Source organism: Eublepharis macularius, chromosome 12 (assembly GCF_028583425.1).
Source record: "Eublepharis macularius isolate TG4126 chromosome 12, MPM_Emac_v1.0, whole genome shotgun sequence".
Taxonomy (NCBI): domain Eukaryota; kingdom Metazoa; phylum Chordata; class Lepidosauria; order Squamata; family Eublepharidae; genus Eublepharis; species Eublepharis macularius.
This window is the reverse complement of record NC_072801.1, coordinates 39,223,790-39,237,512: the sequence shown is the minus strand read 5'-3', so window position 1 is coordinate 39,237,512 and position 13,723 is coordinate 39,223,790. Positions and strand designations below refer to the sequence as shown.

At 43.1% G+C, this 13,723-nt stretch overlaps 1 protein-coding gene across 1 annotated transcript; it reads left to right on the top strand.

Annotated features, from left to right (window-relative positions):
* The first annotated feature begins 301 nt into the window (after nucleotides 1–301).
* Nucleotides 302–12,369, top strand: LOC129338504 (keratin, type I cytoskeletal 14-like). The gene is made up of 8 exons (XM_054992796.1): nucleotides 302–837; nucleotides 3,671–3,753; nucleotides 5,154–5,310; nucleotides 5,652–5,813; nucleotides 5,911–6,036; nucleotides 7,829–8,049; nucleotides 9,538–9,584; nucleotides 11,705–12,369. The coding sequence occupies exons 1-8, from the start codon at nucleotides 355–357 to the stop codon at nucleotides 11,800–11,802; spliced, it is 1,377 nt and encodes a 458-aa protein (XP_054848771.1). The 5' UTR covers nucleotides 302–354; the 3' UTR covers nucleotides 11,803–12,369.
* Nucleotides 12,370–13,723: the final 1,354 nt, after the last annotated feature.

The following is a 13,723-nucleotide window of genomic DNA, read 5'->3' as shown; positions in this document are numbered from 1 at the left end:
TGTAGCCTGAGGTGAGGAGCCACCCTGTCTGAATCACAGTTGATGGTACCTTTCGCAACAAAAGAAGAAAGAGTTAAATTAAAACAAAGCACACCCTTTTTCTAAGACAAAATTTCTATACCGGGATATGACATAAGCATGAATGTACACGTGGAAGCAAAAGAATGAGTTTGGAAGTTGGCTAGCATGCCAGGAGTGATGAAAGCTTGAGGGAATGCAAAAGCAGATTCCGCCCCCCCACACTGTGCCAACGCCTCTGTCTCAGGTATAAGAGGAGAATTACAGACAAGGTACTGTTAACTCTCTTGATCCATTCAGAAGTCTCTCTTGGGTGGCTGTCCATTTTCTGGCAAGATGACCAGCACTGTCAGGCAATATACCTCCTCCTCCTCCATGAAGGGTCCTGTGAGTTTTGGTGGGGGCTCCTCTCGGCTTTCCTCTGTGCATCTTGGAGGAGGATACAGAGCCCCAAGCATCCACGGCGGAGCTGGTGGCATCTCCATCTCTTCTTCCCGCTATGTCTCTGGTGTGGGCAGCTCCCTTGGTGGTGGCTATGGGGGAAACTATTACAGCAGCAACTTTGGCAGTGGCTTGGGTGGAGGCTTCGGGGGCAGCTTTGTAGTTGGTGGCGGGGATGGCCTCCTGGCTGGGGGAGAGAAGGAGACCATGCAGAACCTGAATGACCGCCTGGCTGCCTACCTGGACAAGGTGCGTGCCCTGGAAGAAGCCAACGGTGAGCTGGAGATTAAGATCAAAGAGTGGTACAAGAAACAGGGACCTGGTCCAGACCGTGACTACAGCGCATATTTCAGGGCCATTGAAGACTTGCAGAGTAAGGTAAGGAAAGGACATATTGTGCTCTATTGATGGGGAAATTCCAGCAAACTGATTATAGCAGGGCATGAGATGTATATAGTTCAGGTGTCCGATCAAACAGCAGAGAAAAGAAAGTAGGTTGCAAGATAGCCTCAAGGAAGGGCATTAAAGGGATACTTCAGTGCCCCTTGAACCTTCAGTCTGGAAATTATTAAATTAATGGTTTAAGAAAGACTTCAATGACTGAGTATTTGCAAATCTAAGCAAATTTGTTCGAGTCTTTTAACCCATTCAGTGTTTTCTAGTTTGATTATTATAGATTGTTACAGAGCACAGAATGACTTGTGCCATAGCAACTACTATAGGTGGAAGCATAAGGACAGGCAGTGAAGTGTAACAGTTGGAGTATCAGAATAGGATCTGGAGACCCAGGTTTGAATTCCCATTCTTCTGTGGAAGCATACTGTGTGATATTGGGCCAGTCACACCCTCTCAGCCTAACCTACCTTACAGGGTTGTTGTGAGGATAAACTGGAGGTGAGAGAAATAATGTAAGCTGCTTTGGTCCCCATCGGGGAGAAAAGCAAGTTATAAATGAAGTGTTCTAAATAAATAAATGAGGTAAGACTGGTCTGCTTTTCTATCTGACAGTTAATAATAGTAACAACAACAACAACGACAACATTTGATTTATATACTGCCCTTCAAGGCTACTTAATGCCCAATCAGTTGCGATCCCAGTAGGGACAGATGTATGGAGGTTGGGGCTAGACAAATTTGGAGGTCTATTGACAGGTCTGTCATTATCTGTTACCCATGATGGCTGAATGGCACTTCACGGTTCAAAGGCAGAACACAGCTGATCATCAGATGCTGCCAAGCAATCAAACAGGGGAGAGTTGTAGATAGCTGGCCCTACACGTGGCGTCTGACTAGCTGCTGCTGGAAACTAGTGCTATTGGACCACTAGTATGATTCAGCAGGGCTGATCTTTTAACACAGGGCCAAGCTACAAGTGACGAATGACACTTGAACGCAAGTGGATTGAGTGGAGGGCAAGTGAACAGGGAGAAATACACTTGCCGTTCAAGTGTCATTCGTCACTTGTAGCTTTGCCATGAGACAGGAATGGGCTCTGACTCAGAGTTGTGTATACTGTACTGTACTGAATAAACAAATAATAATAAAAAAATCTCTTGTGCAAAGGGAACACACATTCTTCACCACGAGGAGCCAAAGGTTGTTATTCCAAACAAAGCATTGATGCAACTTCTCTTGATTTCCATAATATATTGGACAGTATTTAGCATCATGCAGAACTTATTTTGGTTCTGCTCATCATAGGGAAGGACAAGGAACTATTCAGAGCAGAAGCCTCATTCAGTAACACCAGTGACACCAGGTTATCGCATTCACCCTTTCAAATATATTTTCATAGCCACAGGGGCTAGAAACTTGGTTGTTTTTTAAATTAAAGCTAAGATTTCTGAGTCATTTGCTAGAAGTTTCCAGAGTTGAATCAAACGAGCCTGCAACTGATAAAGTTCCTCTAGATCTTGTTGTAGTGATCCTTGCAATTAAAGCTCAGATATAAAATATTAGATAACCTCAAGCAAGACATAGGTTGCATCTCTAAATCCAGCGTGGGTCCCTTACTAGACCCTGGCCTCTAAGGCTTTTAAGAGTGAAGCCTGTTGACGCTTGGAATGAAGGTAGATTAATTTTTAATTGAGATAATCCTTAACAGAATAACAGTTTCAGGTCTAAGAATGCAGCAGCAAAAAGCCAGATTGCATGGCTCCCAGACAGCAGAGATTACATCCCAGTTATCTAGGAAAAGATGATTTTTAATAGTATATGACACTTGCAGCTGATGACTGAGCTGACAGGCATGTGATGTTTCTAATGTGTAGCGGATATTATCTATCTTCCAAGTATGTACTCTTTGTGCCAAAATGCTGAACTCACCAGGAGGCTCACAGCTCCTCAGGGCAGGGCAGGGCAGGGCAGGGCAGGGCAGGGCAGGGCAGGGCAGGGCAGGGCAGGGCAGGGCAGGGCAGGGCTTGGCTTTTTCTGATACAGTTCCCCATTCATCTAGTATTGGAAGATCAATTCCAATGATAGATTAACAGTTAGCAATAATCTTGTAGTAGTCAGAGATTAACAGTATAACCCTATGCGGAGTCTATCCCGTCTAAGCCCATTAAAATCAATGGCCTTAGGCCGGAGTAACTCTGCATAGGATTGAAGTGTAGGAGGACTCTGTTTAGCTATTGAACTACTTAAAATGCTCTAATGGATTTATTTAATTCAGCCTCACAACAATCCTGCCAGGTAGGCATCAATGTTCAGATGAGGGACTATCTTAAAGATGCAATACCTAAGACTTTCTAATTTGCTCTGAACAGAGACACACTGAACTGGTTTTCTATAACTTACTTCCTTTTACCCATCCATGTTTAGTTATGATGATATTTCAATTTGGCATGTATTTCTGGAAATACTGTTAAGCATACAACAATATGGTTCTCTTGACAGAGCCTAAATCCTGACTCTAATTAGGAACACCAGAGAATCATTCTTTTCCTTGCTTTACAGTCCCCTTACCTTTATCTCTGGACCCATTTGTACTTTCATATATTAGATACATTTAGATATTCTTGTAAAAAATCAGATAGCAGTAGAGATGGGTACAATGAAACTATTAGACAGATCTAAGCATCTCACCCTGGTGTCATGACCTTCTGCCCAAACCATCCATCAATGCCTGCTCTCGTCTTTCCTGAAATCTGAAGTATCCAGTGTAGGCAAGTCTCTTTGGCATGGCTTCTTAGAGTTTCTATTCTCTTCCCAGATTCTAGCTGCCACCATTAGCAATGCCAGCATTGTTCTGCAGATTGATAATGCTCGTCTGGCTGCGGATGACTTCAGAACCAAGTAAGCTTTCTTTCAATGAACAGTGTATTGCACAATGGAAAAGTCTTTTAATGTTTCATGTGGAGTAGGGTCTCCTTTGCAGGAAGCTGCTTCAGACATGTCAAGGGCTGGGACTTAAGGGGTTATGGGCTCAGAGTTGGATTCAGATATGGGTACACAGCCATGGCCTCCAATTTGCAAGACATGAGCAAGGCTGTTAGTTATAGGATCTTTTGGAGGTCTTTCATTCATAGGGTCACCATAAGTCAGAAGTGACTTAATAGCACATAACACACATAGCCAAAGCAGATCAAAAGTCACTAAGTAAATCCAAACAAAACAAGGATGATGAGATGTGGAAATACAGAGAATAGTCTGGAACACAGACTATGATGTATTTAGCAAGAGAAGACAGGAGCCATTAAACTACATTCCATTGTCTGATATCTAGCAAAGCAGGCCCCACCATAAATATCGCTAAATCTTCCCTGTAATATCTATGGGAAACCACTTTCCCTTTCCTCTAGATCCCTGATTTACGTGATGTCATAATGGCTATGGCCATGCATAGCTGTTAAGCCACTCTCCTGGCTGTCACTGATTTATCTGCTCTGATGTCATAAACCATACCCTCCCACATTTTTCATCCCTTGACACCACAACACCTTCTATTATGTTTGCTTCTGAAACAGACTATACTGAAAATATCTGTTATTTTAAACTTTAAAAATGTAATATGACATTTATTCTCACAATGGATCTGGCTTAACTAACTATATAGGAACTGCAGCTCATACTCATTTACTGTATTTACTGTAAGGACAGGTGAGGGGCAGGAAGAAGAGCATGCACACATTAACAACATTTACCGGTTTATCAGTGAGCATCCTTTTCAGCCTTTGCTTGATCCAGTCTTAATGCTGAGGGTTTTTTGAGGAAAGAATTGATGTTGAAGCTAGTAGTGAGCACCCTATCTGAATCTTTTGCTAAAAATCGATCTGTTTTTATACATTTATTTTATTGACAATTTGTTTTATTGACTTATTTTTAGGGTCTTGTTTTGTTTTATTTAGTTGTGAGCTGCCGCAATCCGGTCTGGAGAGGTGGCATGCAGAATTTTAAAAAATAAATAAACAATTTTTCATCTGTGTCACCATTGTCTGGTCTTTCAAAAGGTTCGGTCATTTTTCAACCTCTAGATGAAAACAGGCAGACAACATGTGTGATTATGAACTAGTGCTTATCACAGTCATAATCACACATGTTGTCTGCCTGTTAAGACAGGCAGACTCCTATTGAGGAGTCTTTACCTTGACATTGGAAGAGGACTTTTGAAAGAAGGCTTCATATAGCTCAAATGATATGGGAACAAAAGCCAAAAGGATATGTCATTTAATCTGCCCCCCACTTGTACTTCCCAGATTCGAGACGGAACAAGCTCTCCGTATGAATGTTGAGGCGGACATCAATGGTTTGCGCAGAGTCTTAGATGAACTGACCCTGTCTAGGGCAGATCTGGAAATGCAGATTGAGAATCTGAAAGAGGAACTGGCTTACCTGAAGAAGAATCATGAGGAGGTGAGAGGCACGGTTGCCAACAAACCCCTTTTGCTTCACATGACTAGTGGGGGTTTGTGCAGGTTACAGCAGGAACATGATTGAAAATCCTATGCATGTTGGCTCCTGTTCTTTAGTCAGCTGCATTCATTGCTGTGTTCAAGATCTGGCCTTTGGTGTGCCAGAAACAACCCTCAGGATAGTTTTTGATGGTGTGCCCAAAGACATGGATGTCCATGACTAACTGACCATAGACTGGTTGCTGGCAGTGTCTTGTCACCCAGTAGGCTCTTTTATTTCTGACACTTTCTGTTATACCCAGAACAGAAACATATAAATGCTTTCTCCCTGCCCTCCCCCAGGAAATGAATATTCTCCGAAGCCAACTGGGTGGAGAAATCACCGTGGAAATGGATGCTGCTCCTGGAGTGGATTTGACCAAGATCCTGTCAGAGATGCGTGAGCAGTATGAGGCCTTGGCGGAGAAGAACCGCAAAGATGCTGAGCAGTGGTTCTTCACCAAGGTGTGCCATTTGGGGGGTTGAATGAACATCCCAGGGGAAAAAATGCTTGGTGCTCTGAGCTGTGGGACATCAGTGTGTCATCTCCTTCTCCTTGCAGACCGAAGAGCTGAACCGTGAAGTTGCAACAAACACAGAACAACTGCAGAGCAGCAAGACGGAAATCACAGAACTGAGGCGCACCGTCCAAGGCTTGGAAATAGATCTCCAAGCTCAGCTCAGCATGGTATGGGGCTTCTTACTGGTGAAGGTGCAAAACCAGATCCTATCTCACTGACAACCTCTTCAGATCTTTGACTAGTTGTGTATTTCTAGACATTGCAAAGCAAGTAGTGTTAGTAGGTATTTACCCAGAATCTCTTCTTCAAAGCAAATAGCCTGACTTTCCTCCACCTCATTAGAGCAGGAGGCGCTTCAGAAGAGGCCAAGAGGCATCACCTTTGTAGCCACAGGCAACATCCATTCAAAAGCCTCCATCATAGAACAATTCTGGCTTTGCAACAGATTGTGGTTGGCCCAGTACCCCATGGCAATAATTTTGCAGTGTACCTGCTTCCAATTCTCAAAATGCCCAAAGTGCCTACAGGCTCAACAAGATTGGGGACCTCTAATTGTATGTATGTATGTATGTATGTATGTATGTATGTATGTATGTATGTATGTATGTATGTATGTATGTATGTATGTATGTATGTATGTATGCATGCATGCATGTATGTATGCATGCATGCATGCATGCATGCATGCATGCATGCATGCATGCATGTCATTTATGGTCCGCCTTTCTCACTGAGACTCAAGGTGGATTACATAGTGTGAGATTAGTACAGACAGGATCAAGGACAATTTCATAAACAATGCCAAAGGTTAAATAAACATAAGTTTACAAAGACATAGTATTAGTGAGAATCCAATACAGAGTTGAAGAAATGCTGAAACAGAACATAAGCAATTCTAGGGCTCACATAGGAGCAATTCTAGGGCTCACATATTTAAAGCAACAGATAGTACATAAGTGGTGAAGTGAAATCTATGGGTGAAGTCTAATTTAGGGGCTATGGTGTTCCTAATCTGACACCATTTGTCTGAGGCACATGGATTTGAGAGAATTAAAATGTGTGTGTGTGTGTGTGTGTGTGTGTGTGTGTGTGTGTGAGAGAGAGAGAGAGAGAGAGAGAGAGAGAGAGAGAGAGAGAGAGAACATGTAAAGAGGTCAAGGCGGAAGAAGTATTAAAATACTGTACATTGCCTTGACCTTAATTACAAGTACAGTTCTGTGCATTTAAGTTCCTCCTTCCTTTCAAGTTCTCATGCCCAGTCCAGAAAGCAAAGATGGTAGGCAGCTCCTGTTTCCTTCTAGTTTATCCCAAAGAGACAAGGTGTGCCTTCAGAATGATTTTAATGGAATTCTTTCCTCTGATAAACTATCAAATGATGGGTAGGCTTAGGTCCAACCCAATATCCCCCCTCCTCACACACACTCATGTTGAGGCTCACTCAAGACAAGCCTAGCTCTGCATTCTAATGCAGATAAATGTCCGTCTCTAGATTTCTTCAGTACTGTATACTTGATGCCTAGCGGCTGAATGTGTGAATTGACGCTTCATTACCACATCATTGATTGTGTCATTGTTGTGCTACAACGATCATTAGCAGCTGGATTTTCCTGTGGGAACAAAATTTTTTTGGTTGCCAGTGATTTCTGTAACACAATGATAGTGCTATCTCCAACAATGTATGGATGCAGCTCGACTCCACAGAAAGCCCTGGGTTGGATGTGGCTTGAAATTTTCATCTGTAATGTCATGTTGGTGATGGCTGGTTCGCCCACTCAAGTCATCAAACAATAACTGTGGAAGCGCAATCTTCTGCGTAACAATGAAATTTCTCTAGGGGCTTTTGTGTGTCATCCTTCCCTGATAATCTCCCATTATCACAAGGTGAAGATAAAGGGAAGTTCTGTTTCTCCTGCCACACTGAATCTGATTCCCCACCACACCTTGATTCTCTTTCCCCAGAAAGCGGCATTGGAAGGCACCCTGGCAGAGACAGAAGCCCGCTACGGCACCCAGCTCGCCCAGATCCAAGCTCTGATCACCAGCGTGGAGGAGCAGCTGGCAGAGCTGCGGTGTGACATGGAACGCCAGAACCACGAGTACAAGATCCTCCTGGATGTCAAGACCCGCCTGGAGCAGGAGATCAGCACCTACCGTCGCCTGCTGGAGGGAGAGGAAGCCCAGTGAGTAAAATGGGGTTGCTTGGTTGGGGTTTTTCTGAATGATCCAAAAAGACCAAGAACAAAGCAATGCTGGAAGTAGAGAGTCACATCTTCTCAGCTCTTTTTAAGTGGATGTAAAACCATCCCACTTTGTTACAAAGCATATGATGAAAAAGTTCTAGGCTAAAACTGAATCTGGCTTAATTTGGAGTAAAATTATCATTCCACTGATATCCTATTTGGAGTATGGGAACTGACCTCAGTGCTGACATCAGTCCATAGCCAAAGAGATGAAATAAAAAATCATAGAATTAAAAGAATCAGTAGTTTTGCATATAAGAAAAAGGTAAATACATGTAAGTACAAAGTTTCTCACAAAGAGCTAAGCTACAAGTGATGCCAGATGTGTTTTTTTTTAGCATGTTGCGGATGCAATGTTACCTGGGAACTGTAGTTGAAAACAGTGTTATGTCCCTAGTGCAGGGGGGCAGAGGAGGGGAAGAGCTTTTCAAAGACAGTTTTCAAAGACAGAGCTACATGGGATCACTGGGGGAGAGGAAATTTAAAATTGTTTTCTGGCAATCTCAACAGAGAGAGGAATACAGGACAGGAACACAGGACTAGTGCCTGGGAGGCAGAGGAGAGGAAGAACTGGTAGTTCAACTCTCCGTTGAGATTGCAAAGTCTCAACCAGTAAATGCACAATCCATCCTTTCTCAATTGATTGCATGGGTGGCAGACCCTTAGTTATCTTCCCAAGTTCCCAATTCTCTAGATAATCCCCAAGAAAATTAATGAGACTGAGGGCCAAGCTACAAGTGACGAACGACACTTGAACCGCAAGTGGATTGAGTGGAGGGCAAGTGAACAGGGAGAAATACACTTGTCGTTCAAGTGTCATTCGTCACTTGTAGTTTGGCCCTGAATGAGCCCAAGTACCATTAATTATGAAGAATTATTTTTCAGGCTGCAAGCTGCTTTAATCGGTGTGATTTGTAGACTTTTCTGAAACTATCTTGGTTCAGGTTATGCTATTTAACAGAGAAAGTAAAGAAATGTTCAAGATGGCTTTTCCTTCAATTTACAATTCAATATTTTGAAAGGCAACTGTATTACAATTTTGATAATATTAACATTTCTTTAAATTTATTTTCTGACTGACAAATGTGCAAATTCTTTCACTGATTGATAGTCCTAGTTATTTCCAGTTTTAAAAACTATTTTCTATGGTGCTATCCTATGCAGATAGTTTCAGGTGGGTAGCCATGTTGGTCTACAGTAGATGAGTAGATGCGATAAGAGTAGATGAGTAGACTCAAACTTTGCTCATCTTAAGCAGTGGTACGCCCTTCTAAAGTCCAATGAATCCTGTGAATATCCTTAGAAAGTAAGTAACTCTGCCTAAGGTGGTACTGTTAGAATATTTCTATTATAGCAGAATTGGCTTTCTGCCCTACATTGTAGAAAATCTGAGTTTCTGATATGATCTTACTATTTTTCCCCTTATAGCATCAGTTCTCAGTACAATGCAGCTGTGTCACAAGCTGGGAGAGATGGTAAGAATTTACCCAAATTCAACCACTAACTTTACAATCCTTCGAACACTTTCCTGGAAGTAAGCCACATTGAATAATATGGGATTTACTTCTGAGATTAATCTCTAAGATGTTTGTCTTGTATAATGTAGCAAATGTTGCTAACTGAGGGCCAAGCTACTCATGACGAATGACACTTGAACGGCAAGTGGATTGAGTGGAGGGCAAGTGAACAGGGAGAAATACACTTGCCATTCAAGTGTCATTCGTCATGTGTAGCTTGGCCCTAAATGAGGAAGATCCACTCGTAAAATGATGCACGCCACTCCGTAAACAACAGCTGTTTCCACACGGCTTACCTTTTGCCGGGATGCAGCATGTTCTTGCACGAAATCGTGTACTAACAGCATGATCTCGTGCAAAATCGTGCACTAACAGCATCTTCCTGGCGCAATTTTGTGCGCTAAGATGCTGTATCCCTACAAAAGGTAAGCCGCGTGGAAATGGCCAACATTTTGAGAAAGAACAACCATAAGTTATTCAGCAAAACTTTAATATCCCCCCCTTTCTTATTCTTGTTGTTTTTAAGAACTCAAAGTTGATGACAGGAGAGGGGTGCTCAGTACAGACATTCTAAACATGGCAGGCTCTGTCATGAGCAGGGCTTCTAGCTTTGTATTGGAAAATTCCTGAAGATTTTGAGGGTGGAGAGGCTGGGAAGGGTGGAGTATGTGGAGGTGAGGGACCTCAGTGGTGTACAGTGACATCGAGTCCACCTTCCAAAACAGCTGTCTGCTCTAGGGGAATTGATCTCTGTCACCTAGAGATCAGATGTAATTCCAGGAGATCTCCAGTGACCATCAGGAGGTTGGCAATCCTGTGAGGCAACCTGAGCCAGCTGCCTCAAGCAGCAGATTTTGTAGAGTGCTACTTCCTGTCCCTCTCACCTGCCAAGCGTCTGCTAGCTCACTGCGCGTTCACCACTCACCTGCTGTTCCTATCTGAGAGCGGGACCACAAGTGACGCCTGACACAGGTTGGACACTAGTCAGCTTCCCTCAAGTTTTGATGGGAAATGTAGGCATCCTGGTCTTGCAGCTTGACTCTCTGACTGCTGTCCAATGGACTTTTCAACTGTCACTTGTCCAACATTCCGCCAAGCTGCCTACATTTCCCATCAAAATTTGAGGGAAGCTGGCAAGTGTCCAACCTGTGTCAGGTGTCACTTGTGGTCCCGCTCTGAGAGCCAGTTCTTACCTATTTGTTCTTTAAAAGCAGTGTGTCAAGCCACATATGCCAGTTCCTGAACACTCACAACATGTTCTCATGAGAGTCAGCCACTGTGTCTTGTTGCTAGGGCAACCAAAAATGGTGGGCTGAATTTTCATGAGATGAAGTAAGCTTGCAAGAATTCAGGAAGCCCTATGCAGCACACACACCTCTGTTTTTAAAAAGAGGTGAGGCAGTGAAGAGATAAGGAGAGTTATCTCCCTTTCATCCTAGGTAGCTGTGATGGCCTGAAGGGAGCTTTGACTCTCAAAAGCTTATACCCTAAAAGTCTTGTTGGTCTCTAAGGTTCTGCTGGACTCAAATCCTCCTGTTTTACTCCTCATTATGGATTTTAGGCAACAATCATGAGCAGGGCTTTTTTTCTGGGAAAAGAGGTGGTGGGAGAAAATGGTCACATGGCTGGTGCTCGGTGGCATGGAGCGCAATCTAAACTCCCCTCTGTCTGGAGATCAGTGGGCGGGGCCACCAGCCATGTGACCATTTTCAAGAGGTTCCAGAACTTCATTCCACCGCATTCCAGCTGAAAAAAAGCCCTGACTATTATCTTAATGGACTCTGTGTTCCTCCTCTAAATACATACCAAAAATTGCCTCCATAATTGGACACACACACACCATACTTCTGTGGATATGGAAGTAGAAACCTTTGCAATGCTGCCAGCATGAGAGACTTAGGAAGCAACAGAGGACTCCCACTATTCTTTGATCTGCACCCAATACTATCTCCCAGTTGGTAGAGGCCATCTCTAAACTCCCTGGGCCAAGTCGCTATTCTGAGCTTTCTGTCTGCCAGATGTTTTAGCAAGTCTTAAGATTTTGAAGGACAATGGCTTCCCTCCTTTTTCTCTTGCAGTGACAAAGACTACACGTCAAGTCCGCATGATCGTTGAAGAGGTTGAAGATGGGAAGGTAGTCTCATCTCGGGAGCAGGTCAAACAGTCGAGCTACTAGAAGGACCAGTTCTACAGTGGTGTAGTTACATCTGAGAGAGGCTGTCACAGCAACATCTCCAGGCATTCAGTAGCAAATAGTCTATGCCCATGCTCATGAAATCTTTGCAGAAGAAGCAGAGGCACCTGGTTCCACAGTTTTTTCAGTGTTCTGCCTCACCTTTCATGCCTGTCACATAACTACCCTGCATGTTAGCAACTAATAAAAGCTTGTTTCTCCAGTCATACAAATGCCAGCTGTTTTAATAACAGTAAAATAGGCTTCTTAGACTTGACTACCACAAACTTGTGTGAAAGTGTGAAAAAGGGATTTCCTAAGGGAAGGAGCCTCTCCAACTGGAAGATTCAGTGGACATAGCAGTGTTTTAATGAATGTATGTAATTCTACCTCACAGAAACTACATCTATGTGGGGAATATTGGGGATATTTGTTAGTTGTTGAAGCAAACTGAAGTAAAGAAACTGTGGAATCACATGTAGTGAAACACTCTCCAAGTCAGTATTTTGTACCAGATAAAACTTTTATGGAAGCTGATTCATTTTCACTTGCTTTCTTGTAGTAGCAGAAGAGAAATAAAAACCTAATCTAAATGAAACTTCTCTATTACAAGCATCAGCTAATCTGGCTGCACATAAGTGGGAGCAGAGGTATGCTTCTTGCACACTTAGGCAGGACAGTTTTTCAGAAAGCTTCTTGCTTCTTGCAAGACCAGGAGGAGAGAAAGGGGCACAGAAAGAGAAGAAGTCATAGAAGCTTCCAGATCAGACAAAGAGAGTTATCACACAAATACACAGTCCGCTTCTAATTTAAAGGAAAAATAGTGTCCGCCCCCAGTATCCAGTTATGCTGAGTCACTTCTATTCCTACAGGGAAAGAAATGACTGAGCAAGTTAAGAACCTTTCGATGCTGATGTGTGTGGTAACATAGAAGTAGGGAGAAAGTGCAAAGCAAATAAGAACACAAGATTAGCAACACAGAGTGGTTAACCGGTGTTTTCAGCAAGCTGTACTTTGACGAGCCAGAGCACCACAAAGGAATCTTTATTAAACATCAGCATTAGGTGATTCTCTTGCTGCGGGTGAAACAGTCTATTCAATATGAAAAACAGACAGATTTGGCCAGATATCAAAGGAAAGAACTAGAAGAAAGAGAAGCACTGTCTTATTCAAATACATGTCACTGAGGATTGCTAGTCATGAGATGGTAGAACTGGCATCCTCTATGCTGTATTTACTGGGGGAGGAGAACGGGTCATTTGGGTGACAGAGGAAGATACCTCCTTATGCTCTGCCCCATTCTGATGAAGTCTACTTGAATCTCTCCTCAGATGGAAGGGGTTTTATTGGAAATTCAAGATAGCAGTCAGTTCTATATCATCTTTCTCCTGGGTCTGACTGTGAAAGCTAAAGCTTGGTCTAGACAATGTAGGCATCAAGGGGATGTTTCTCTTTTCATGTGACATAAGTGTTCACATTAACCATGTGCATCTAGCCCCTCAGGATTCCCTCTCAACAATTCCATGAGGGTTTCCTGTAGTATTCCCGCCCCCCCCCCACACTTGTGGCAACTAGAACATCTGCATTATGCTGCTGGGGAAGGAGTCTTTCAATACTGGCGGTTCATAGAGTTCTAATTACAAACCATCTGAAAGAAGAGGGACTATCTAGCCATCTGTGTATATAGCCTCTGCTTTCAAAGTACCGACTTCTAAGCCTTTAGGAATGCAGGCGTCCTAAGGCAAGCTCAGGGAGGACAGAAACCTCCCGAGGAGCAGAAAGGCAAAAGCTCACTTGATCTTGATTTTCAGTAGCAATACAGACCATGAAAGCAGGGCCTCATGATCCTTTTCAGGTTTTAAACAGGAGGTGTCAGAAAGTTTTCTTTTGAAAGCTTGACAATTATGGGATAAGTCCTCTAGAG

What these genes read in the sequence shown, in the direction of transcription:
- LOC129338504 (XM_054992796.1), top strand. Translation starts at nt 355, where the DNA reads ATGACCAGCACTGTCAGGCAATATACCTCCTCCTCCTCCATGAAGGGT. An exon ending in AGCAGTGGTTCTTCACCAAG is followed by an intron (nt 5,814 to 5,910) that starts GTGTGCCATTTG and finishes TTCTCCTTGCAG; the next exon opens with ACCGAAGAGCTGAACCGTGA. An exon ending in GTCACAAGCTGGGAGAGATG is followed by an intron (nt 9,585 to 11,704) that starts GTAAGAATTTAC and finishes TTTCTCTTGCAG; the next exon opens with TGACAAAGACTACACGTCAA.